General features: G+C 33.9%; 7 protein-coding genes and 4 pseudogenes across 11 annotated transcripts, besides 10 other annotated features; 7 read left to right on the top strand and 4 right to left on the bottom strand.

The window, feature by feature from the left end:
• Positions 1 to 15,411: part of a mobile genetic element that runs on past the window's edge.
• Positions 205 to 1,206, top strand: TVAGG3_0635130 (annotated as a pseudogene). The gene has a single exon. A coding segment is annotated over exon 1 (1,002 nt).
• Positions 3,363 to 4,091, top strand: TVAGG3_0635120 (organellar and viral DNA polymerase type B; the record flags this gene model as incomplete). The annotated part of the gene is made up of 1 exon (XM_001281679.1): positions 3,363 to 4,091. One exon carries the CDS (start codon positions 3,363 to 3,365, stop codon positions 4,089 to 4,091), a length of 729 nt encoding a protein of 242 aa, XP_001281680.1.
• Positions 5,040 to 5,867, top strand: TVAGG3_0635110 (KilA, N-terminal/APSES-type HTH, DNA-binding family; the record flags this gene model as incomplete). The annotated part of the gene is made up of 1 exon (XM_051241005.1): positions 5,040 to 5,867. One exon carries the CDS (start codon positions 5,040 to 5,042, stop codon positions 5,865 to 5,867), a length of 828 nt encoding a protein of 275 aa, XP_051087592.1.
• Positions 6,339 to 6,812, bottom strand: TVAGG3_0635100 (uncharacterized protein; the record flags this gene model as incomplete). The annotated part of the gene is made up of 1 exon (XM_051241004.1): positions 6,339 to 6,812. The coding sequence occupies one exon, from the start codon at positions 6,810 to 6,812 to the stop codon at positions 6,339 to 6,341; it is 474 nt and encodes a 157-aa protein (XP_051087591.1).
• On the top strand, positions 7,509 to 8,906 carry TVAGG3_0635090 (annotated as a pseudogene). The gene has a single exon. A coding segment is annotated over exon 1 (1,398 nt).
• On the top strand, positions 9,361 to 10,480 carry TVAGG3_0635080 (annotated as a pseudogene). The gene has a single exon. A coding segment is annotated over exon 1 (1,120 nt).
• Positions 10,798 to 11,604, bottom strand: TVAGG3_0635070 (annotated as a pseudogene). Its single transcript has one exon. A coding segment is annotated over exon 1 (807 nt).
• Positions 11,724 to 11,889, bottom strand: TVAGG3_0635060 (uncharacterized protein; the record flags this gene model as incomplete). Its single annotated transcript, XM_051241003.1, has 1 exon — positions 11,724 to 11,889. A coding segment is annotated over one exon (166 nt), but the record flags the coding sequence as incomplete, so codon positions are not given.
• On the top strand, positions 13,672 to 13,974 carry TVAGG3_0635050 (uncharacterized protein; the record flags this gene model as incomplete). The annotated part of the gene is made up of 1 exon (XM_051241002.1): positions 13,672 to 13,974. One exon carries the CDS (start codon positions 13,672 to 13,674, stop codon positions 13,972 to 13,974), a length of 303 nt encoding a protein of 100 aa, XP_051087589.1.
• On the top strand, positions 14,005 to 14,463 carry TVAGG3_0635040 (repellent protein 1 family; the record flags this gene model as incomplete). The annotated part of the gene is made up of 1 exon (XM_001297693.1): positions 14,005 to 14,463. One exon carries the CDS (start codon positions 14,005 to 14,007, stop codon positions 14,461 to 14,463), a length of 459 nt encoding a protein of 152 aa, XP_001297694.1.
• A 313-nt stretch (positions 15,412 to 15,724) lies between the features above and the next one.
• Positions 15,725 to 15,781: a mobile genetic element.
• Positions 15,782 to 15,937: 156 nt separating this feature from the next.
• Positions 15,938 to 16,591: a mobile genetic element.
• A 2,877-nt stretch (positions 16,592 to 19,468) lies between these two features.
• Positions 19,469 to 19,656: a mobile genetic element.
• A 3-nt stretch (positions 19,657 to 19,659) lies between these two features.
• Positions 19,660 to 20,400: a mobile genetic element.
• A 487-nt stretch (positions 20,401 to 20,887) lies between these two features.
• Positions 20,888 to 21,266: a mobile genetic element.
• Positions 21,267 to 21,788: 522 nt separating this feature from the next.
• Positions 21,789 to 21,832: a mobile genetic element.
• Position 21,833: 1 nt separating this feature from the next.
• Positions 21,834 to 22,766: a mobile genetic element.
• Positions 22,767 to 22,785: 19 nt separating this feature from the next.
• Positions 22,786 to 22,830: a mobile genetic element.
• Positions 22,831 to 23,896: 1,066 nt separating this feature from the next.
• On the bottom strand, positions 23,897 to 24,283 carry TVAGG3_0634940 (protein of unknown function, DUF4106 family; the record flags this gene model as incomplete). Its single annotated transcript, XM_051241001.1, has 1 exon — positions 23,897 to 24,283. One exon carries the CDS (start codon positions 24,281 to 24,283, stop codon positions 23,897 to 23,899), a length of 387 nt encoding a protein of 128 aa, XP_051087588.1.
• Positions 23,897 to 24,283: a mobile genetic element.
• Positions 24,284 to 26,970: the final 2,687 nt, after the last annotated feature.

Here is a 26,970-nt window from a genome sequence, read left to right as displayed (position 1 = left end):
AGACGGAAGATGTTAATGAAAGAAGATATAAATACATTCGCTAAAGGTTATGACATAAGCTGTACTGTACATTATGACACAGGTAAAGCGCTAGAAGCATTTAGTTATAACGATGAAATTTATGCCTCTACTTTCAATGTTAACGGTGTATTAGTTGAACCAAGATTTACTTTGAGAGTTAAGGCAAAAATAACTTTTGAAGATGCTATTAAAAGTAAAGCTGACAAAGATGAACTTGACGCAACGAACAAAGTTTTGAAATCTCATAAACACAATATCTCCGATATAAATGAACTTCAAGCTACATTAAATAGTAAAGCCGACAAAAATCATACACATAAATCCTTCACTACTGTTAGAGCAGACGACATAATATTGAACTATGATTTGGGTTCAAAGTGCACCTTTAGAGAATCCGAGTACAAGCGTAAAAGATACTCTTAACAATTTAGATAAGAGTTGCAGGAATATCGAAGATATGCCAGAAACTTTGAAGCATATTGAACTACCATCAATGTTAGACAGTAAAGCCACAAAAATCATACACATAAATCCTTCACTACTGTTAGAGCAGACGACATAATATTGAACTATGATTTGGGTTCAAGTGCACCTTTAGAGAATCCGAGTACAAGCGTAAAAGATACTCTTAACAATTTAGATAAGAGTTGCAGGAATATCGAAGATCATGCCAGAAACTTTGAAGCATATGAACTACCATCAATGTTAGACAGTAAAGCCGACAAAACAGAGCTTCAAACATTAAAGACTCAGATTCTTGAAACATTATATCCTATAGGCTCTATTTATACGTCAATGAACTCAACAAATCCAGCAACAGTTTTAGGTTTTGGTACATGGCAGCAGATTGTAGACAAATTCTTATACTGTGCTAACTCTTCAAAGCAAACAGGAGGTTCGAAGAAAATTACTGAAGCAAACCTTCCACCGCACACTCATACAGGAACTACAAACTTTTCTGGCGACCATAGCCACTCATTAAGAGACCATCCATTATACAACTCAGAATATTATGCTGGCAATGATGTTTTATCTCCATCTTATAACAATTCAGCAAAAAAGATTTTTCGACCAACTGAACCAGGAGGAAATCATGTCCATACTTTCACAACAAATCCAACAGGCTCGGGTGCAGATTACATGCCACCATTTGTGACTGTATTTGCATGGTACCGCGTTCAATGAACGCGCTTGAGCCTGCTTTGCTGGCTTACCGTCTTGAATAAAATCTTTAACTTTACATAAATGAGCTTGAAAGAAGTATTCGAACAACATCCATGGAGGTCATTTAAGAAATTCAATGAAGCTGCAAGAGTTGGGGATTTTACTAACAGAGCTGAAGTGAAAAGGTTCTTTGACAAAAATGTTGTACATCAAACAAAAATAAACCTTACGACTACTTTTTACCAATTTACTCCAACACTCCTGACGCATACCAATTTGAACACTCTCATTCAAAGCAGAAAAGGAGGAATAAACCATTCCTCATCTTCATTAATGTTAACACTCGTAAAGCATATGCATATCCAATGAAAAATAAAGGAACTCGTGAAGTGTAAGAGTTTTACAAAAGTTTGTAGCAGAACATAGCCCAAGTACTTTAACATCAGACCAAGACAGTGCATATCTCAGCAATGAAATCACAGATTTTCTCATTAAGCATAACATAACTCACTACACTACTGAAGACATAACCATAAATACTCGGCATCATAAACCGCTTCATAAGAACGCTCAGAGATTTAAATCAAGAGCGAGACTTTACCGAAGAAACAATGAAACATTTTCTCGAAGTATATAATTCCTCAACACATTCTACAACAGGACATACACCAAATTCAATGACACAACAACAAGAAAAAAGTATATACAAAAGAAACGAAGCCAAACACAAAATATCAGAAATTCAACACAATTTACCCTCATTCCTGGTACAAAAAAGTTCGTGTAGTTCTTGACGACAAACCGTTGACAAAGAAACGTTTAAGGTTAAGTCGAAATTATTATATCGTAGACTCTACGCAAGGTATGGATATCTTATAAAAGCTGCCGAACTCTATTGCGTTTTATCTCGTCATAAATTAGTTGAAAGTAGTAATGGCAAACTTGCTGAAACCATTGACGAAGCAAAGCGAGGAGTGGTTATTGAAATACTTGACTACAACATAAACGATGACACTTATAAAGTAAGATATGAAGGAGGTGTTGAAGATGTTTACCATCTAAGAACTTGAGAGAGTCAAAGCCAACATCTGGGACCATTAGAGCGGGAGTACTGGAAAGACAAAAATATGCCAGAAAGAATAAGAAAATTCTTCTAAACTTTTTCATTAGATGTAAATCAGACATGAACGAGAAAGTCATGTATTATTAATGGTACCATTTATTTTAACATAAAGACGCAAGCGGCGAGGACGAAGTCCATGACCAAAAATAATGTTTAGGGTAGATGGTTAGATCTAACCTCATTTTACCCTCATTTCTACCTCATTTTTTGTATTTGACGGATTAATTCTTGATTTCAGGGGATTTTTGACGAAGTGCAAATCTTCACTTCGTCAAAAAATAACAGTTATCTAACCTCATTTCTACCCTCATTTTTTTGTATTTGACGGGATTAATTCTTGATTTCAGGAATTTTTTGACGAAGTGCAAATCTTCACTTCGTCAAAAATAAACAGTTATCTAATGAAAAATGAAAGTTATTTCTTATTTATCTCATGAAAGTTGTTGGAAATAAGTCCTGGGAAGAGTATTATAAGGCGTTTTGTGAAGAATATAGCAACCGTCGGAATACAGACGGTTGCTTTTTTATACAAAATTCATGCAGGAAATTCTTGAGTTTTGGTTGAAAGAATACGGTCGAGCCACTTTTGGCTCCACCTCAAAACAAGCATTTTATGAGCTTACTAAGGGCGTTATAAATGAATTCAAAGGTATTTACATACAGCCTGACTCGTTCATTTTGTTGCTGAATTCAGCAAAAATAAGTTTTAGGGTAGATGGTTAGATCTAACCTCATTTCTACCCTCATTTCTACCCTCATGAATTTTCATGAATTTCCTTAAGACAGAAAAAATAAAGTTAGTTTTATTTTTATTTATTTTTTTATTTTGTATGTAAGATATGATTTCAACATCGAAACATCAGCACTTTCGACAGCATGCACGGCACCAAACTCGCTAGTCATGAATCCTACGTCAATGTTGGTAGAGATGAAAAACTTCATTCCTTCTTCATATACTTTTGAAACAAAAATCCAGAAGATAAAGCAAGAACTTTTAACAAGTAATTTAGACTGTAGTGCGAAAGATGAAACAAATGGAGAGGAGCTATATGAAATGCAAGATATCATAGACCATTTGCCTAAATTACCGGAAGTTCAGCAACAAAAACTAACTATTCCTGAATTCGATGAAATTGAAGTTAAAGTTACTGATTCAGTAGAAATAAAGAAGTTCATACGTAAAGTAAATTATGAATTCCTTGGTTTTCATTGCAACCATAAAGTTATGAACAAAGATTGCGACATGGTTTATAAAAACATTTCTGACATATATAAATCTGAGGAGTTTAAGACATACGACAACTTTGTTTCATTAGCTGCTGAATGTGTGTGGCAGATAAGAGATAAAGACAGAAGAGGCAAAGTATGGAATGGACAAATAAAACCAACAACTTTTGAGTTAAAGAAAACCATTGACGCCTTAGTTGTTCTAGCAGGTCAAATTTCAATGTATAACGCAAAAATGAATCCGCAATGTTCAAAATGTAAAGCAACAATGAGGAAATATAACTACTCAGTAAAAGAGATAGAAAGAATGAGAAACGATTACGCAGACTTAAAGAAAGAAGCAGAAAAGCCAGCAGAAGATAAAATGGACATGTTGACATTTCTTAATAAAAACTATCCCACAGCTGACGATTTCCTATTATCTGACGTCAAGAAGAAGTATAAAGAAACTTCCGGCATTGTTAAAACTTTTGACATACTGACAGAAGAAATAGAAGCTACGAAATTGTTTAGAATCTCACGAATTCATAACGTTTACCATGTAAAACGGTTATAAATAATGAGGGTAGAAATGAGGGTAGAAATGAGGTTAGATCTAACCATCTACCCTAAAAATTATTTTTGCTGAATTCAGCACAAAATTCTGAGTAAAATGACATATGGCACGTGTCAAACCGTTGAGTTTTCACACATTTTAAAAATTGCTGCGGAAAGTTCGTCAAAAAAGTGAAGGTTCCCGACGGTTTCAAACCGCCATACTTTACATGAAGATAGTTTACAATGTCAACTAAATATCATGTACGATAGAAACGGTTATGTAAAGTTTACATTTTGTAAAGTTTTGTCCTGATTCAAGACAAGTCTTGTATTTTTTCAGAACAAGTCTTGTATTTTTTCAAGACAAATCTTGTCCTGATTCAGAACAAGACTTGCACTTTTTAGTCAGTTTTTCTTGTAAAGTTCTCAAATTTGAGAACAATTGTCCTGATTCAAGACAAGTCTTGTATTTTTTCAGAACAAGTCTTGTATTTTTTCAAGACAAATCTTGTCCTGATTCAAGACAAGTCTTGTATTTTTTCAGAACAAGTCTTGTATTTTTTCAAGACAAATCTTGTCCTGATTCAAGACAAGTCTTGCACTTTTTCAGGAAATCCTATCGTCCAACTTTACAAATGTCACTTTTCAACATGATTGCATTTTGGTCGGGGAACAACTTTCTCTCATTTTGTCACTTTTCTATCGTCGTGTTTTGTCACTTTTCCCTCAGGGTGTGTGTCAGAAAATATCCAAAATCTTTATAGCCTCGTATCTCCTTCAATTCTTGACGGTTTGACATGTATGACACACCATTCAATTCAGAATTATGTGCTGAATCTTATGACCTTCATTTGTTCGTGACTTCTTTTCACATATGTAACCATGAATTTTTAACATTTCTTTAACACAGAAAAATAAAGTTAGTTTTATTTTTATTTATTTTTTTATTTTGTATGTAAAGACAGTAATGTCAACATTAGAGAACACAACAACTGCTATCGTTCATGAAGCCATAAATGAAGAATACGAGTACATACAGTATAACAAACAGTTACGTCTTATTCGTTCAGTCAAAGATGACATGTACCAAATGCAAAGTATTTTGAATGCTCTTCTTTCTACAAAGCAAGCATATCATTGGTTTGAAAACCAACAGGCAAAAGAACTTTTAGAAGAATTTCCTCATATGATTGCTTCCCTCGGAAAACCGAGGGAAGAGATTCCGTACGAAAATCGCAAGAATTTGGCTCCTGGTTTGAAAGGTTATTATGTTCATAGACTTTTAGTAAACGCTGTAGCAATGTGGGCTTCACCTCGTTATGCTTGTTATATTTTCATGATGTTAGATGAACTATATAAAGCAGAACGTGGAGAGATGGAAAAGAAACTTCAAGCAAAAGATGAAGTCATTGAATCCAAAGACAAAAGCATACAGAAAAGAATACCACGTTCAGTACCAAAAGGAAAGGAAAAGAGTTATAAGTATATGATATATACTGAAGAGTTGGAAAATGAAGAAGATAAAGATATGGTTATGTTGCATTTAGTCAGAAGAAACAACAAGAGCTTTTATGACTTAGCTAAAATATATAAATCTGACAGAAACTGGTTCTATCGTGAAAACTTACCGATTTCAATGACACCGAATGAGCAAATAAAGGAAATTGTCAAAAATACTCTTCCTCAAACACACTATGACATCAAAGGTTGCACAATACTTACATTCAAAGAAGACTTACCATTACTGAAGGAAAAAATAACAGAATATTTCGATAACTTCAAAGAGGAAGAATGAAAACTTACCGATTTCAATGAAAAACATTAACTTTTTGACGAAGTGAAGATTTGCACTTTGACAAAATTTAATGAAAAACATTAACTTTTTGACGAAGTGAAGATTTGCACTTTGACAAAATTTAATGAAAAACATTAACTTTTTGACGAAGTGAAGATTTGCACTTTGACAAAATTTAATGAAAAACATTAACTTTTTGACGAAGTGAAGATTTGCACTTTGACAAAATTTAATGAAAAACATTAACTTTTTGACGAAGTGAAGATTTGCACTTTGACAAAATTTAATGAAAAAGTTAATGAAAACTTACCGATTTCAATGAAAAACATTAACGTAAACATTAACGATAAAATTTATTTCCTGGACTGTTGTCAAAATGACATGTTGTCATCATTTTTAAAAGAAGTTAAATAACCTGGTAGCACATGGTAACATGGTAACACCATCATTTCTTCAAAAATATATTTTTGCTTAAATAGCTTCAGGGTCTATTTCTTCAACCATTTCACTTCCTTCGTCAATGTCAATAGAAGCTTCTTCAACCTTTGGTAAGAATTTCTGTATAACATCTTTGTTCGTTATTGTCTTCAGAGATGAAGGATAATATTTCACATTTGTTTCACCCTTCTTATATTCTTTCTGTTCGGAAAGATTCATAGCAATACTGAAGAAGTCAATGTTAGAGTTCTTTATGACAGTATAATGAGTATCTTTGACATTCACGAAGAAACCCTTTTGTTTCAAAACTACTGCTAACTCTTGTGAAGTATAACGTTTGCGGTCAATGACAATAGCTAATGGTCTGACATACTGACCAAACTTAGATTCTTTCACAAACTTCTTGTTAAAGATAACATTAACGTTTGAAGCACCATTGAACTCATTCTTGATGGCAGTAGCGAGAGCATTGTATGAAAAGAACTTGCAATCTTGCATGTGTTTCATTAAAATAAAAATATTAAATTATTTTGAAAAATAACTTTAAAAAATCTAATCTAATTTTTTCAAAAAATATTTTTTTATTTCCTACTAAAGATGTATCGGAAGTTGTCTAAGTTAGAACACTCGGAAATAAAACAACTTCTTACAGAAGCTAACATAGAAGTAGCAAAACATTACGCGACAAACAAAAAGGCACTCGCTGAAATCCTCAATGACTATAATGGTGCTATAAGCTATGATAGAATTCATGAGTTCATAAAGCCGCAACGCGGCGAGGACGAAGTCCATGCAAGAGCATTTCCTTTAAATGACGTTGCTATTGACTTATATCATAGACGTTCAGTACCTCATGAAGTAAGAAGAGAAATGTTTGACATAACAAATGCAAACGTTGGTGAAACAAGAAGAAGAGACGACACACTGAAACAACAGAGAAGAGAGATGTTTAAAAGTGCTATAGAACAAGTTCGCAAAGCTAACGATGTCATTCGTTCCATTGACGACAAACCAAAAGAAGGTGAGAGATGGTTAAAGAAAGATGAAGAGAATAGGAAGAGAAATGTGAAGTCAGGCAATAGACTCATTGACTTTAACATCGAAGCTTTAGATGAACCAAACAGAGACTACTTACACAAACATTTCGGTAAGGTTTTCATGAGACTCTTAGAGAAAATTAAAATAAACTCACAACAGAGATGGATGGTATGTTATAAACTTGGTGGAAAGTATGAATGTTCTACGTTAAACCTCAATAATATTGGAACATTACTACATCAGCTCTTGAAGGAGAACTTTATATCAGAGATAGAAGCAAATGCTGCAGGTATTGTTGAAATGCACTATGACTTCTTCTTGACAAACATAAAGAATCTTACTGAAATAAAGATGTATGATTTAACAGAATATGAAGGCTTAACGATGTCAGATGTAAAGAAAGGCAAACCAAAAAAGAGACCATATAGAGATGAAAGCACACTGACAGAAAGACAGAAAAGATTTTGAACAGACTTAAGCAAACAGGAGATAAACAAGATAGATGACTTTGGAATGAGATCCTTGGTGAAAAGAAGTTTTATAAGAAGAGAAGCGGTCAGTTCTGGAAGTATCTTTGCACATTACCTATAAATCTTGAACGCTACCAAATCTTCAATGAACTGAACAAAAGAACTGCAACACTTATGACAGAAGACAATTGTTTCGTTTATGCTTGCATTCAGGCTGGAGTAAATGAAGAAACTATTGACCACATGAGAGAAGTCATTCGTGTTAGAGACTTTCCTCAAAGTAAAGTACAAGAAATTTCCGATTCAACAGGTATAGCATTTAATGTTACCATTGGTTATTTCAATGACTCAAGACATAATGAAATAAAGAGATACATACCAAAAGAATGTGAAACTGTTCGAACTATTGACTTACTTCTTGTTGAAGACCACTACATGCTAAATGAAAGATTACCAATGACAACATATTTCATTCGCAACTATATAGAAATCTTGAAGGAGTGTGGTGGAATGAACATTGAGAAACAAATGAAGATTTATACAAAGAGAGAAGATAAATATGTAGTTCGCATGATAGAACACACCGTATGGGATGTTATGAAAACATTGTGGGAGTGCAAATATTTCGAACCTATTTCTTATGGAGAACTTTTCACATATACGACTGACTTATATAAACAGAACCTTGCACCATTTAAAGATTTGACATATGCTCCAAAGTATTGTGTACAACTGAAGAAGAAAGCCGAGTCAAAAGAAGTAAATAAAAATAAGTGCAAGTTCATTCCTGAGCACGTTTTCTTTGCTGACTTTGAGTGTAGCACAGACGGCTTTCATAAAGCTTTTAACATCTGTTATGACAGTGAAGATGGTTCAGTGAGTGAAAGCATTTGGGGTCAGAACTGTGCAACAGAATTTTTGGAGCGACTTCCTGACAAGAGTTTAATATATTTCCATAACCTCAGTTATGATATAAACTTCATCTTAAGACACATGACAGAAGTGAAAGGAACTCCCATCATTAAAGGTTCACGAACAATGCAAATAACTGGCTTATATAAAGGAAGGGCAATTATTATAAAAGACTCTTACAGTGTTATAAATAAGAAGCTTAAACTATTTCCTGCTATGTTTAACTTACAAACAGGACCGAAAGAAGTATTTCCATATAACTACTACAGCAGTGTTTTGTTAGCAAATGACAACAGAACTGGTGTCATTTCTGAAGCATGTAAGTTTATAGATAGATACATTCATGAAAAACATAGATTCCATCAAAGGTTGCAGAATAGATGAAAACCACTTCGATTAGAAAAATATAGCACATTTTATTGCAAACAAGATGTAAGAATTTTAAGAGAAGGTTTTGTTAAGTTCCGCAATGACATATTGAAAGAATTTGATTTAAACGTTATGACTACGTTAGTATTTGTTCAATTGCTAACAAATTATTTGAGAACAGAGTATACTTCCCGAATGGAAATCTTTATGACCTCTCAAATAAACCAAGAGAATTTATTTCACGCTGTATTCAAGGTGGAAGATGTATGCTGTCAGATAACATGAAACAAAAGAGCGAAAAGAAACTCATTGCTGACTTCGACGCTGTTTCATTATATCCATCAGCTATAGCAAGACTTTATACTTTAGAAGGAATTCCAAAGGTTATGAAGGAGAAATGTTAAGCACAGAGTATCTCATGAGACATTTATTCGATGACGACCAAAAGGAACCCATTGGTGAAAAGTTTATGTCTGGCTTCTTTGTTCTCATTAAGATAACAGAGATTGGAATACATAGACACTTTCCTTTAATAGTTTGTGACCCTGAACTAAATCCAGAACTTAACGTTCCCAGAAGTTCAAACACTTGCTGTTAATGTATGTTGACCATATAACATTACAAGACCTCATAAAATATCAAGGTGTCAAATGTGAAGTGTTGCAAGGATACTATTACGATGGAAACAGAGATATTAGAATAAGAGATGAAGTAAAGAAGTTGTTTGAGTTAAGGTTAAAGTATAAGAAAGAAGGAAATCCTTTGCAAGAAAATATAAAGCTCATTCTGAACAGTATTTATGGCAAAACTATTCTATCTCCTATTGAGTCAAAAATAACCATAGTAAATGACAAAGATGCTATAAGATATGCCATCAGAAACTACAACCATATAGTGAAGTTCGAAGGTTTGGATGGTTCAGATAAAACTATTTTCAAGCTAACGAAAAGCATTTGCAGACACTTTAACTTCTGTCCACTTGGTGTTAATATTCTATCTATGTCGAAGAGAATAATGTGTGAAGTATTCTGTACTGCTGAAGACTTAGGAATGGACATCTTTTATAGCGATACCGACAGTATGCATCTCTACAATGAAGATATCCCTCGTTTAGCTGAAGAGTTTGAGAAACGTTATGGAAGAGTTCTCATTGGTAAAAACCTTGGTCATTTCATAGCGACTTTGCAGAAATAACACCTGGAAAACAAAGTTTAGCATACAAGTCAATATTTTGTGGAAAGAAGACTTACATAGACTTACTCACTAACGATTTAAATGAAGTTGCATTTCACTGCAGAATGAAAGGCGTGAAGCAAGATGTTATTGCTTTAACCGCTAATGAAATGTTTCCTGACTCTGTTCAGTGTTTCTATGATGAAGATAAAGGTTTAATGGTTCCGCAAGGAACATTGACAAAGACTCTGAGTTCAGTTTAATGAAACTTTACAAAGCACTTCATGATGGTCAAGAGATTGGATTGACTTGTGTAAGTCTTCTAGTCCTTGCTTTGCTGAAAAGTTTAACTTCTCAATAACGACTAAAACAAGCTTTATTCGTAAGTTGAAGTTCTGAGGTCATTTATTTTTGTCAGCAATGAGGTCATTCGTGATAAAAATAAGCCGCTAGCGGCAAGGGCGAAGCCCATGTGGTCATTTACAATACTGCGATGGTAGAGTTTAAGAGTTGTGCTTCAATGTAGAGACAGTCCTTATGGTCTGGAGGTAAGAACACTGGGCAGTTATGGTCATGAGTGGAGAACATGTCTATCCAAAACTCACGATTGAAGCCAGTTAATTTATAGTATTTAGGTTAGGAAGTGGTGAAGTTCTTGTATGACCAATGAACTCATTTTCAACTCCCTTACTTAAGTTTGAATATAATATAGCTTGCTTTCTATCCCAAATGCCAGGTGTTACAATCTTTGAAAATTCATTTTTCCTCGGAAGCATTGCATCATAATTGAAAACATTCTTGAAATCTTCATTGGGTTCAGAGATTTGAAACCTTATACGTAATGGATTTTCTTTCTCTTTAGCTACTTCATTGAATGGTGAATATATAACAAACTGACAGTCATGAGTTCCATCTTCATTTTCATTAAATTCATAATGAAAGTCTATAAGTTGTGGCTGACTACCTTCTTCTTTCAGTTGTGCAAGAAACTCACGTAAAGGCTGTAAAGTTTGTACTTCAATGTTGAACTTTTTCTCGAACATCTCATTAAATGAAATCATACATTGCAACAATGTTGTATCGTCTTTAAAGTATTTGTATATGTGAATGTTTTGGGCGCTTAAAGACTGTTCGTCATTTTCTATCTCGACTTGAAGTATAAAGTCAACCTTTCTGAAAGCACGTGTTATATACATAGATGTTATGCCAATGTACTTCTCTTCATTTATGTTCACAATCCAGTCTGTTGGAAACTTAAACGTTACTCTGTTCCCCTTTATTTTGACGTCAGGGTTTTCACTACTGAACGCAACAGATAAAGGTATTTGTCTATACATTTAATTCGGATAAAAATAAACCATTTACTCTTTCTTTGCTTCAGCTTCTTTAGCTTTTGCTTCAGCTTCTTCTCTAGCTTTCTTCGCCAGCAAACGTGGGTTCTTTTGTCTTCCAGCAGCTAATGCAGCAAGTTGTTTTTCACTAAGTTTTCTCTTTGGTCTCTCTGGCTTTTGTTCTTGTTTTTGTTCCTTCAGTTCGGATAAAATTTGCTCGCGAATTTCTTTCTTCAATGCTTCAACATCTATGACCCCTTGGGTCTTGTCCGTAGGACTTGTCTGAGTCATTTGACTGCAGATAAAAAACAAAATTAAAACTTTAACCGATGTAAAATGAGCTTGTCAAAATCAGAACGAGAGTCTATTATATTAAATGACGCAAGAGGAATACAACATCCTTTCTATTACGTAAGTCAGAGTAAAGATGGTAAAATATACGTAAGAAAAAGAAAGGTTCCATTAGCGAATGCAGAAAGCGACAACATTAAGGTGTATGGCAAGGGTGAAGTCCACGAAGCCCATATAAAACCTTCTATTCAAACTGAAAAGTCAATAGAACCAGAAGAAAAGAAGCCAGATGTACTTTCAATAACGAACCAAGAGCTTATTGCAAAGTTCGTGAATTTCATTGAAAAGCAAACCGAGTCAAAGAACCCTGACCCACCAGTGAAAGAAGTTGAGACAAAAGAGAATGTACAGTTCATTGAAAATGTCAAGAAACAACTTCCACCACGAATGCCAAGAAGAAGAGTGAGAATAATGAAGTAAATAGATATTTTTATCCGAAGTAAATACATGCAGAACGAACAGTTAAACGAATTTACTCCAGCAGAGCATATTCATCAGATTCGCTCATATTTCGATATCATAGACAATGCAGTTCAAATTGGTGACACTAATAGAAAATATTCTGACGCAAAGATTCCATCACAACCTGGAACTGCTAAAGATAACACATGGGTAACATTCAATCTCTCACCTCCTGGTGAAAATATGTTGGACCTTTACAATACATTCATTACGTATAAAATGGAAGGTCAATTTATTGTAGATAAAGAAATTGGTTCAGGTTCCAATAAAACAAACCCACCAGGATTTTGGATTGGTTTTCGATGACGCTTTCTATGCAGTTGCTGGATATCAAATCCTTGCAAATGGTCGTATCGTATATTCTCAAGACAACGCAAGAGAAGAAGCATATATATACTTCAAACTCACAAACTACGCGAACAAATAAAGAAAGTAGATGTTTTCTCAAAGACTCGACATGAAGATGTATGGAGTCATTCGGGAACATGCAGAACAGGACAAATTGTTAGTGGTCCAATTACAACAGGAAAATCATTTGATTTTAAGCTTCGTTTAAGAATTCCTGTTAGAAGATTCCTTCCATTAGAAGCTATTCGATTTATTCCAGCTTTTGCAGGAAACGTTCAGCTTAAAGTAAAGTTCAGTAGCGACGCCTTACAATGCACATCTATATCTGTAAATGATATCGTTGCTTTCAATCCAACTCTTAAAGTTGCATTTGCTTCAGATTCAAATCCACCGACAAATAAATTTGTTCCATGGAATGAACCATTCACTATGATAACGAAGGCAGTAGAAGCTAGTGGAACAGTTACTATTACAACTGTAACCCAGCAACTATTTCGAACAAAGATGGATTTTAATGAATGTTTCATTCATCCAAAGTCATTCTCTTTAGACCCTAACATTTATACAGAACTTGTAGAACATTATACAAACGAGGCTTTATGTTTTCCTGTTAAAGTTATGGATTGGATTCCTATGGACGGTTCATTCTCAAAGAATACAGATAGTTCAAGTGCAACATTTACAGCAGCTTATACGCCTATTAATGTTAAAAGTATTTGGGCACTATTTAGAAAGAAAGACAACTATTATGTTAATTTTGAGAACCCTAAGTTTAAATATCTTCAGCTTTCCATGGGAGCTTATGGAAATATGCCTGCAGAACCTGAAAAATCATATGGACCTGTATTTTATGAAATGGTTGCGAACGCTTGCAATACAAACAATGATATGATTGGATTTAATGAAGATGTTATGAGGTCATTGGTGGATGATGGTAGTGTGGAACATAAATGGGATAGCTATGACAACACACATTTCTTATGTGGTTTTCCAACAGAAGTGGACTTTTGCTTCCAGCAAGGTCAAACATCTACTGCTCCAATAACATACAAATTGTCTGTTAAAGGACCTATTGAACTAGCAACTGAAAACGTACCAAAGCCACTTATTGGATTTATGAGGGATTGTTGCTTTGCCATTCAGGTGCGTGCTAATGGCATCCCCATAATAAGATTAGATGACTATAACTTAGCTACGGACGACGGTGAGGAATAAAGGATGAACGTTTATTTTTAAAGCTTATAAATGAGTTCTTCATCAAGCTCTCGTGAACCTTCACCATCTGTGAAACAAACTTTACCAAACGATTATGGAGCACCTATTGAATATTTCTTACGAGCTGCACAATGGCAAAGAGCAGTCTCACCAAGGTTAGGTGTTCCACCAGCTCCTGTCAAAAATAGCATTTGGTCAAGTCCTTATATAAAATATGGTCTCCCAATAGGTTTGCTAGCTACAGCAGGAGCAGTAATGATGTTGAAAAGAAATAAAGCAAATGTTGTAAATAATACTGAAGTAGCTGAAGTTAAACAAACTCCAACACCTTCGCCAAAACCAACGCCTTCACAAGCAAAACCTTCAATGACTCCTGAACCTATGGAAGTACAAACTCCTGTTCAAAAGTCAACTCCTAAACCGACTCCAACATTTAAACCAGAACCTACTCCTCAAATAAATCGTAAAACTCCTGCGTTTCCTTACTGAAAAAATAACGTTATTTTTATTTAATATTAAAATTTTTATTTGATTGAAATGACAAATAAAGTCACTGAAGCAATGAAACAAAAGTTTTTGGTAGAATACATTAAATCAGGAACTATTCCAGAAGGTTTTTACGTTCATACTATGAAGGATGGTAGAGTTCAGTTTAGAAAGATAAAGCAACCATTAGATAAAGAAGGAATTTTGAGAAAGATTAAACTTCATGAGGACAACATTGCTGAACTTAGGAAGAAGTTAGAAGAGTTGGATAAAGGAAGAGAGTTATAAAGCAATGAATTCAACAGGGTAGAAATGAGGGTAGAAATGAGGTTAGATCTACCCTTCTACCCTAAATTTATTTTTGCGCTATGTTTTCATACGTGTGAGGGTGGTGATATCATTAATTTTTATTTTATTTTTATTTTATTTTTATTTTATTTTTATATAAATGACGAAAACTATTGAGATAACAAACTACAACGGTCATGAGTTCAAGAATTTGTTCTTCGTTCCTCGTGAAAATACATTCTATCAGATACGAGGGAGAAAGGGTAAAGTTAGTTTGAGCGTTTATGACTACAAGCATAATGGAAAGTTTATACAAGCATATGATACAAACGGTAAGCGTGTTTCATTAGCTTTGTCAAAACTTACTAACATTTATTTTGACATTGACTTTGACCTATATGAAGAAGAAAGTGAGTCAGAAGATTATGAGCTGTTATGTGAAGCACAGCAATGGGAGGAGTTGCAATACTTTTGTAAGTGAGAACGTTTATTTTTTACATTAGTGAGGTGAAGTGGTTGGCGACTTTGTAAATATTTAAGGTTAAGTTAGTGTTGTCGTTTGTGTTGTAAAATATACGTTAACGGTTTCGTAAAGTGTCAAATTCACATATAATGGGTAAGGAGGCGCGCAGTGCCGCCGTACCCATGATATGTATACTAACTAAAAGTTATCATATAGTTGATCTCATTCACTGAGGTGAGAGATGCATGTAGTGTAATGGGATAAACAGTGGGATTGCTGCTCTAAGTCCTAGGTTCGAAACACATTGGCTTCATTTTTCTCTTTTTTATTGACGTAAACTATTCAATTTTTGTGTTCTCCATTCAAATTTCAGAATTTTTTTTGCAGATTTCACGCTACATTCGAAGTTACCTTTTGTAACAACCACCACTGCCTACGAAAGACGAAAGTGTGTCACGATTTCACCCGGAAATCCGACGGTTGTTTAAGAGTAAGCACTTTTGGCACCTACTCTATCGAAAAATCAACATTTAAGGTTAATTTAAGAGTATGCACTTTTGTCACCTACTCATTTTCAGAAGAGCCTTAACGGCTAAGTTTTATGTTTAATGTTGAGTATCAAAAAGAATGGGCGTCTGATATAGCCATCATATATCCCAGAAGCAAATAAAAATTCTGACTTTCTAAGCATAAAAAATGAAATTTTATTTTTTGCAAAAAACAGGCCACCCGGATGTACGTTTATTTGAGAGGAGGAGGATTAAATTTTTGAAAGCAGTAAAATTTGTAAATATACTAGTTATATAATAATATGTATTATTTTAAAAAATAAAAAATTAAAGCACGTTAAAATCTTTTTTGATGAATTTTTACAAAAGCTACTTAGGATTATGCAAAATATTAGTAATTAAACATAAATTTCAAATCAGATTTTACTTATGATAAATATTTTAAATTTCCGAAAATTAAGTTCAGATCGACTCTATACGTAGTAATTACTAAATAAGGTGCCAAAAACCTATTAAACAGTATCAAAACTATCAAGATTGTAATGTTTTTGAAGAAAAATTTATAGAATTATGAACTTCAAACAGATATTATGTAAATAAAAATAATATAATGGATTTGTTTATTCGTATAATAGCAGCAATAAGTCGATTATTCACTTCTACTTCTGAGATTTGAATTTAATTTCGACAGAAAAAGAGATTCAAGAGGAAAATACTAGGGAATACAAACTGCCACCATGACAGGATTATTATGGAGCCAAGTTGTACTTTTTGATATTTTTAGAGTTTTACTACCTATTTAGGTACCAAGTAGTTGCTTAAAAATTAAGGTTCTAAATTCTGAAGTTTACATGATCCTCCCGGGCGCACCCTTAATGCAAGCATGATTGATTCAAAGATAATTTCAAGAAATGTAGAGAAATTGTTAGTAACATTCAAAAAAAAAAAAAAAAGGTAGTGGGGCTTCCAGGCACTTCGTGCCCTCTAGCCCCGAAGATGTTTAGTATAAATGAAGTTTATATTCGGAGGACTCTTCTTCTTCCTCCATTGCTTCTGGGAAGAAGCCTTCTTCTGGGTCGAAAACATTATATAATGTGTCGCTTTTCACAAATTATATATGTTTTCATGTTTTGTCACTTTTCTGTCACTTTTCAGGTAAAAACATTTTTATTATTATATATAAATGAATTTTACAAAACCACCGTTACCGTTCTTTGGAAATAAGAGTAAATGTAAAGATATTATATTGAGAGAACTTAAGAAACTACCGAATGGTCTAACATTTGTAGATTTGTTCGGTGGAAGTTTCTATATATCCCATTTGTGCCATACAATATTCCCAGACTCAAAGATTATATGCAATGACTTCGACAACTATATGGACCGTCTCAAACATATTCCAGACACAAACAATATATTGAAAGAGTTAAAAGAAAAGATACCTATAGGTAAGATGGAACGTATACCATTAGATAAGAAAAATATTGTGAGAGAGGTTTTGGAAAAAAGCAGAATATATAGACTGGAATAGTATATCTGCTAGACTATTATATAGTGGTGCTATAAGAGTTCATGACATTGAAACACTTATGTCAAAAGTTTTATATCTTAACTATACAAATGTTTTCAAAGAGGACATAGAAAAATATATTGAGGGTATAGAGTTTGTGAGATGTCATTGGACAGAGTTGTATGAAAAAATATAAAGACAAGGAAAATGTTTTCTTTATAGTGGACCCGCCGTTCTATAACACATGGGATTTTCAATACCAAGTAGACTGGACTTTGAGAGACTCTTTAGAAACTTTAGACGTTATACATAACCATCCATGCTTTTACTTTACATCCGATAAAAGTGGTTTGGAAACCGTTATGAGATGGTTAGAGGACATACATGACTATGAGTTTAGATATGACAAGATAGAATATGAGAGAGGTCCTATAAACTGGAGAAAGTGTCATAACAAAGAAATTTTGCTCTAACGGCGTCATAGGCACTTTGAGACTGCCTGTCTCGTTGCTGGCATCTTGTTATTTTCGTCATATTGTTGTGCTACTTCTCTTAACTCGTTGTCGAAACCTTCAGACATTCAGTTTCTTTCCAAGAATGAGAAGTCGTTCACTTGTTTCACCTTACTATGAAGAGCTTCGAAGGCGTTCTTAAAAGTCAGCATTCGTTAAAGCTTCATTTGAACTGTCTTCATCCGCTTGTATTTTTGTCCTTATTGACCCTATAAGCTGGGCTGCTTTAGCCTGTTGACTTGGCATCTAACCAGTCATTGTTAGCTTTATATATTCTCGCGCTTTTTCATTCGCCTTTTGCATTGGCGTTTCGTTATTTTTACTTTCTTGTGCTAAGTTTTCATACTGTACGGTTTGGTTTTGCAACTGTAACAGTTTTTCCTGCCTTTACATTTGCTTCAAACTTCTTTTTTATACTCCATCGCTATCCATAATGTCTTCAGGGCTTTTTTGTTTTTATTTTCTCCATCTTCAGTACTTTATATCGAGTTAGTATGGTTTTTCAAATTTACAACATCTTGTCCCATTTTGGCTACTTCTGCTGCTTTTTCTGACACTTTTTTTCGCATATTCCTTGTACTTACGTTCTTTCAGTTGTTCTTCTTTCTTCTTTTTTCATACGTTTAACTCATTGAGTTTCTTTGTGTGTCTGTCATATTTAGTTTCTTTTCGTTTTCACTTATTTGCTTCTGTATGTCTATGTTTGACTTTTTGACATCTGATATTTGATTTTTGAGTGAACTCAAATTCATTTTGACTTGAGCGGTTTTACTAGGCTTTTCCGTCTGCAGCTCCACCATAAGCCTGCCATTTTCGTCAAAAGTGCCGCTCTTAAACTCCCACTCTGTGCACCAAGAGAACTCGGTTTAAAAGCATAGGATTGCTTGACATTTGTTGCAACAATAGTGGGGTCATTCCAGCAATTTTGTTGTTGCAACTGTTGTTCGTGGCTGTTAGTCTTACTAATTGGATGTTCTCAATGCTCTCTTCCTCTTAACGTATATTTCTTACGTAGCTTACGTGGCATTTTTAAGTGAAATTAAAAACATTTACGATGAAAGAAGTTTCGACACAATCCCACAGGCATTTACGAAGACCAATCATGAAAATAACAAGAGGTGAGAAAACAGGTGAGAAAACGGGTGACATCCTCACCTTTCACCTAATTATATTTTTGGGTCATTTACGCTCATTACGATGAAATCATGACAAAACATTTACGATGAAGAAGTCTTGAAAAACATTTACAAGAAGTCTTTGACAAAACATTTACGAAGAAATCTTGACAAATTCAAGAGGGTAGAAATAGAGGTTAGAAAAGAGGTTTATATCTAACCTTCTACCTCCTAAAAACTTATTTTTGTCTGATTTTACGAAGAAGTCTTGACAAAACAATTTACGAAGAAGTCTTACCAAAAATTTACGAAGAAAGTCTGACAAAACATTTAGAAAAGTCTTGACAAAACATTACGAAGAAGTCTTGACAAAACATTTACGAAAGAAGTCTGACAAAACATGAAAACATATATAATTTGTGAAAAGCTCCCTGAGACCGTCCGAATAAAAACTTCATTTATGTGGGCTAGAAGCACGAGTGCCTGGAAGGTCACCCAAGAAAAAAAAACTTCATTATTACTCATTCATCTCAGGGCTAGAAGGCACGAAGTGCCTGGAAAGCCCCACTACCTTTTTTTTTTTTTTTTTTTTTTTTTTTTTTTTTTTTTTAAAAAATATAATTTTGAGAATAATTATGTAAATAATATTTTAAATATTTGAATTTGAGGTATAATTTTATAGTAAAATATATTATAAAGAGTATTTATATAAATATTGTAAAATAATATAAGTAATAAAAATTGAGACCTCCTCCCTGTTTTTGATGTTTTGTCAGCTTTTGCTAATTCTTATTGTTTCAGAAAACTCTCTAGAACAGATTTGTTACCACCATTCACAGAAATAAAAGCTAAGTACAATCTAGGTTATAAAAAAGTTTTAGAGAGTTACATAACATGATGACACAGTTTCATTTTCACGATATGCTTAAATTATACGAAAAAGAGAATCTTTTCAAATTTCGGCGAGATCACAGAAAAAATTGATGAACATCCAAATCAAGTATGTTTCCAATACGTAAATCAGCAATGGCATCTGATTTTAAAAAGCTTCAAAGAAGAGACAAATGGTACCAAGCATACTTATCATTTAATTGCCTTTATTGATGACAGATCTCGTTTTTGAGTATTTATTTTACGAATTCTCGTACAATGAAATCAACTTCAAAAGCTTACAAAAATTGACTTGGTCTATCAAAATTATTCCATATCGAAACTTTTGACCAGATAATGGATGCGAATTTACAGGAAGGACTTCAAAAACTTTTCAAGTAAATGGCATTCACACCATCGACAGAACCTTACACACCACAGTTAAATTGGTAAAATAGACGTTTTTGGCAAACAATCTTTTCGGCATCGCCCAGATTTTATCGAAATAAGATTTACTACTCATGGCAATAGAAGAATACAACACAGTATGGGTTCATACAGCTCTTAAAGATCTTTTCGGTGGAAAACCTACTCCAAAATCAATTTGGGACCAGGGTCCTAAAATGGACAAAGGACTTAAACCCAAACTGAGTTTCGAAATACAGCCTCGTAACTAAAAATAAAGTAAAAATACGAATAAACATTTTATTATAATTTAAATAATTTTTTTATTCATAAAGTAATACGATATATAAGCTAGCTATGTAAGGATATTCTGATGCTGAAGAGTTTAAAGAACTTAAAATAGCGTATAGAAAAAAATTCATTTAAATATATTTTGTAACATTTTTTAAATTGATAGATAGTTAGATTTTGTAGGGGAAGGTAAGATTCTTTGTGGTAATAATGGTCGTTGAAATTAAAATGAATGTAAGATTTGTGGAGAAATTGTATAAATTTGCAATAGTGTTAGATTCAGAATAGGAGCATATGAGCCAGTGATTGTGTCTAATGTTTTTAAGAGCTGCTAATTGGAAGTAGAAAAGAAAAAATTTTGTTGCAATACATCATATTGCAAAAAAGTTTTTAAAATGATGTATGAATAGAGGTATGATTAGGTATAGATTTGGGTGTATAATGTGATTGACAATTGTTAAGTGGAAAGTTCAAACTTGGGTGCCATCATCGAGTTCTTGCACCCAGGTTTTGAACTTTGTATAAGGATTGTTGGTATGATGGTCTGATCATGAATCAGTTACATCTAGCCACACATTCCTTCGCTAAGACAGCGGGAAACTTTGTCTGAATAGATTTAACAATTCAGACAAAAGTTTTCCGCTGTCAGAGAGGGAATGGAAGGGTAAAGAGTATATATTCATAATGTATACTCTTCACCTTTCATCTCCTCGAGAAAGTCAAAAACTTGGGTGCAATCAGACACTGATTGCACCAAGTTTTTGAACTTTGTATAAGGAATTGTTGGCTATGAGTACTGATCAATGATCAGTACATCATAGCCCAACAATTCCTTCCCAAACACCCACCAATTGTCTGATTCCACACTAATTTTATTAATTTATCTAAACTTTTATCCTCGCTACAATTAATCATCAATAATTATCTCTTGTTCTATTCACTATTATAATATATATATTATATGATTTGATTTAAAAAATAAATAAATAATTATTAAATCATTTACTCCAAATATATCAAAAGTTTTATTATATATATAAAGATAACTACTTTTAAAAAAAAATACCCTATATATTTTTGCCATGTAAACTATTTTTGCCATGTAAAACTTGTCACTTTTGTCAGAAGTGAAGTGAACCGAATTTTTCATGCACAACACATTTTAATTTCAACGACCATTATACCACAAGAAGAAATCTTACCTTCCCCTACAAATCTAACTATCTATCAATCTTAAAAAATGTTACAAAATATTTAAATGAATTTTTTTCTATACGTAATTTAAAAGTTCTTAAACTCTCAGCATCAGAATATCCTTACATAGCTTAGCTATATATCGCTATTACTTTATGAATAAAAAAATTATTAAATTATAATAAATGTTTATTCGTATTTATACTTTATTTTTAGTTACGAGGCTGTATTCGAACTCCAGGATTTGGGTTTAAGTCCTTTGTCCATTTAGGACCCTGTCCCCAAATTGATTTTGGAGTAGTTTTCCACCGAAAAGATCTTTAAGAGCTGTATGAACCCATACTGTGTTGTATTCTTCTATTTGCGTGAGGTAAAAATTCTCTATTTCGATTAAAATCTGGGCGAGCCGAAAAAGATTGTTTGCCAAAAAACGTTCTATTTTACCATTTAACTTGTGGTGTGTAAGGTTCTGTCACGATGGTGTTTGAATGCCATTTACTTGAAGAACGTTTTTGAAGTCCTTTCTGTAAATTCGCATCCATTATCTTGTCAAAAGTTCGTATGGAATAATTTTGATAGAGTCGATAGCACTTTTGTAAAGCTTTTGAAGTTGATTTCATTGTTTTATAATCGGGAAGAATTTCGTAATAAATACAAAAAGAGATCTGTCATCGATGGCATTATGATAAAGTATGCTTGGTACCATTTGTCTCTTCTTTGAAGCTTTTTAAATCAGTATGCCATTGCTGATTCTGGTTTGGAAAATACTGATTTCTGATGTTCACAATTTTTCTTGGATCTCGCCGAAATTTGAAAAGATTCTACTTTTCGTATAATTTAAGCATATCGTGAAATGAAACTGTGTCATCATGTAATGTAACTCTCTAAAACTTTTTATAACCTAGATTGTACTTAGCTTTTATTTCGTGAATGGTTGGTAAACAAATCTGTTCTAAGCAGGAGTTTCTGGTCTTCCGAGCTTTTTGGATTAAAACCAAGTTCTTGGCCATTTTAATAATAATTTTTTTCTACCTATGTGCAAATCTTTTGCAACTTGGTCTGCCTGTCTTTTTGCCAATAGAATATTCAAGATATGCCGTAATATAAATCTGATTTTCATTTGGCAGATCCACTTTCTTGTCTTTCCATTTTTTTTGAATCAAATTTATACAAATAAACTTATAAACACAAAAAATTATTATTTATAATATAATTCTTAGATAATACATCCGATATGTAAAGTGTCAAAAATGAATTGAACCGAATTTTTCATGCATTACAGACATTTCAAAATATATTGAAGGAATAACATTTGTACGAAAAGACTGGAGGGATTTATATGAAGAATATAAAAACAAAGAAATATATTCTTTATTGTGACCGCTCCATTTTATAATACATGGGATTTTCAATACAAGCAGATTGAATTTAAAAAATACATTGGAAAACTATTAGATGTATAATAAACATAACTGTTTTTATTTACTTCAGACAAGATGGTTTAGAAATGTAATATGAAACCTGTCGCAAGCAATATCTACTTTGTTGAAGAACCTTCTCCAAACTCACCTACGTTTCCATAAGAAACAGCAGTTGTATATTCGTAAGTTCCAGGAACTATTTCTGACCTTCTAATGGCATTGTCGCATTCGTTATACCATTCGGAAACATTTCCGTTCATGGCATCCAAAACTGTTGGCGTTATATTCTGAGCGGCGTACATTTCATATGAGTAAAAATATAGAATAGTTGGATTTATATGTCATAATAGAACCCACTCGGACCAAGCTTTACTTTCTTCCTGACTGAGTTTTTAACTCTTCTTTTTCCTTCATTGCCACTACTTTCACTAGATGAAGTTACTTCTTCACTACTTTCACTTTGTTCTACTCTTTCTCTTCTTCTTTGGTGTCGCTTTTGGTAACTTGCCCTCTGCTTCAAGTTGTTGCATCTTTGCCTCATGTTCACCTAGTATGTTGTAAATTTCCCATGTCCTTTTTGCCTTTGGGCTCTGGTCGCCCATCTCAGGTAACCTATATCCTAGAAAGAGTTTGTCATAGTTTGTATTTGAGTCTTCGCGTATTGTTTGCATGACTCTTTCCTGAGTTTCCGGTTCAAGCTCTTCAAACAGAGCTTGTCCATATGGAATAAGCTCGTTTCCAAATATATGTTTTTGTAGCCATTCTGGTTTTCTTTCCATGTTACCACAATATCTTTTGTGAATGGGAAAGCTTTTACCCAATCTTTCAGTCTTGCGTCATTTATTTCTGTAGTTGGTTTTATTTGTCAAGGAACATGTTTTTCAATACTAACATTTCATTTGGTACTGTCCATTTGAGTTTTCTTAAATATTCATCCCTTCTCGGTTCATTGTCTGCAAAGTAAGTTTTTATGACATTTTGTAAACTTTCATTTGCAAGGTCATGTACAATAGGTTCTCTTCCTTCTCCCTCCCTAACTTTCTTTCTAAACTCTTCACCAAATATACCATCTCTATGGTTCTGTGTAGTTCTTTGAGATAAATGTTTTAGAACGTCAGGTGTTATATTTCCATCAGCCATGTTCATTTCATACTGGTCCAAAATATCTGCATCTTTCATATCTTTCAATGGCATTAAAGCCGCGCTGAAAATACCAGCTATATCTGGTTCACCATTGACTTCCATTGCGTCTACAACTTCTTGGAATTGTGGTTGTAAGTTTATGAACACCTATCCGGGTTAGCTTTATGACCCCATCTCATTGTAGTTCCATCGTCTGCAGAAACAAAAGTAGGTTTGTTTCCATCTTGGTTAGGTTCTGAATGAACTTTAAACAATGTTTCATTTCTATATGTTTTCTTGAAATTTAACCTTTTATTTTCACCGAGTTCATCCGAAGATTGAACGTTAAATGCTCGTAAGTAAAAAGGGTTGTTGTATTTGTGTACATTTTCTTTCAGTTCTTTCCATTCTATGCTGGATATTTTCATCTGATGTTGGAGTCTTTTGTATGTTGGTGAACATTTTTCGATATTCTTCTACTATGTCAGCCGAATTTTTCTTAGACTCTTGGAAAGATTCCATATTCTCCGCATACTCTTGTTGAGGGTCAAGAATTTTCGGCTGTTCCAAATCTTCATCTAGTTCTGTGAGGTTAGTTTCCAAAGGAGGGACTTGTTCGTTTCCTTCAGGCTCTTCTAGCTGTTGTTGCTGAACTATTTCTTCCATGTCTGGTTGTATCTGAACTAGTTCTTCCTGTGGAGTTTCTTGTACCTCATCTGCTGCATTTCATATATTCCGAGACCGTTTTCAACAATTTCCCTATCTACGTCATCCGCATTCATAAGCTTTTGTTCTTTCGTTCCGTCTCTATTTTTTACGCGTTTCATGACGAAAGTTGAATTGTCATTTAGCTCTGACATCAAATATCTCGGAGTAAATTCATCCATGTCATTTGGATGATATGCTATTAAATCATATCCCTTAGCGAGCTTGTATTTTCCAGGTTTGAGATTATATCCGTTTTGGTGCTGAGCCATAAAGCTAAATAGGTCCGGGTCAGTATTTCCATCCTTGAACTTTCTAATAGCTTCTTTATATCTGTCACTAAAGTCAATACTATCTGGGAAACCACACTCTTCTTTAAGCATTTTTAAGAATTCTTGGTTTCCTTGTTCTCTACTTCTTTTTGTCCTTGCTCTGTTTGTGGTTGTTGTTGTGCAGGGTTTTGAACTGTTGGTTGCTGTGCTGGTTGTTGTGCTGGTTGTGGAGGTGTTGTTGTGCTGGTTGTTGTGTTGGTTGTTGTGTTGGTTTTGGTGCATGCCTGTGTCTGTGTCCATGTGACGATGTAAATGTTTTAGGTAGTCCTGGTGCAGGTGCTTCTCTGGAAGGTTTGGTGTATATAAGTTCCACAGCGGCACATATGTTCCATCTGCAGCGTAATGTCCTACCTGATTTTCGTTCTTAAGAAAGCATTTACTAGGTCTTGTTTTGGTCTGTTGTAACTCTTTTTCTTGACTTTCCACAACAGTTGCTCTAACGGCGTCATAGCACTTTGAACTGCCCTGTCTCTTGCTGCATCTGTTATTTTCGTCATATTTTGTGCTACTTCTCTTAACTCTGTCGAAACCTTCAGACTTCAGTTTCTTCCAGATGAGAAGTCGTTCACTTTTCACCTTACTATGAAGAGCTTCGAAGGCTTCTTAAAGTCAGCATTCGTTAAAGCTTCATTTGAACTGTCTTCATCCGCTTGTATTTTTGTCCTTATTGACCCTATAAGCTGGGCTGCTTTAGCGTTGGCTTGGCATCTAACAGTCATTGTTAGCTTTATATATTCTGCGTTTTCATTGCCTTTTGCATGGCTGCGTCGTTATTTTTACTTTCTTGTGCTAAGTTTTCATACTGTACGGTTTGGTTTTGCAACTGTAAAAGTTTTTCTGCCTTTACATTTGCTTCAACTTCTTTTTATACTCATCGCTATCCATATATGTCTTCAGGGCTTTTTGTTTTATTTCTTCATCTTTCAGTACTTTATATCGAGTAGTATGGTTTTTCAAATTACAACATCTTTTCCATTTTTGCTACTTCTGCTGCTTTTTCTGACACTTTTTTTTCGCATATTCCTCTGTACTTAGTTCTTTCAGTTGTTCTTCTTTCTTCTTTTTCTCTACGTTTAACTCATTGAGTTTCTTTGTGTGTCTGTCATATTCTAGTTTCTTTTCGTTTTCACTTATTTGCTTCTGTATGTCTATGTTTGACTTTTTGACATCTGATATTTGAATTTTTGAGTGAACTCAAATTCATTTGACTTGAGGGTTATAGGCTGTTCCGTCTGCAGCTCCACCATAGCCTGCCATTTTCGCTAAAGTGCCGCTCTTAAACCTCCACTCTGTGCACCAGAACTCGGTTTAAAAGCATAGGATTGACATTTGTTGCAACATAGTGGGGTCATTCAGCATTTGTTGTTGCAACTGTTGTTGTGGTGTTAGTCTTACTATTGGATGTTTCAATGCTCTCTTCCTCTTACGTATATTCTTACGTAGCTTACGTGGCATTTTAAGTGAAGTTAAAAAACATTTACGATGAAAAGTTTCGACAAAGCATTTACGAAGAAATCATGAAATTCAAGAGGTGAGAAACAGGTGAGAAAACGGTGACATCTCACTCTTTCACCTAAATTTATATTTTTGGGTCATTTACGCTCATTACGATGAAATCATGACAAAACATTTACGATGAAGAAGTCTTGACAAAACATTTACGAAGAAGTCTTGACAAACATTTACGAAGAAATCTTGACAAATTCAAGAGGGTAGAAAAGAGTTAGAAAAGAGGTTATATCTAACCTTCTACCCTAAACATTATTTTTGTCT

This window comes from Trichomonas vaginalis, chromosome III (genome assembly GCF_026262505.1).
Source record: "Trichomonas vaginalis G3 chromosome III, whole genome shotgun sequence".
Lineage (NCBI taxonomy): Eukaryota > Parabasalia > Trichomonadida > Trichomonadidae > Trichomonas > Trichomonas vaginalis.
This window is presented reverse-complemented; position numbering and strand designations above follow the sequence as displayed.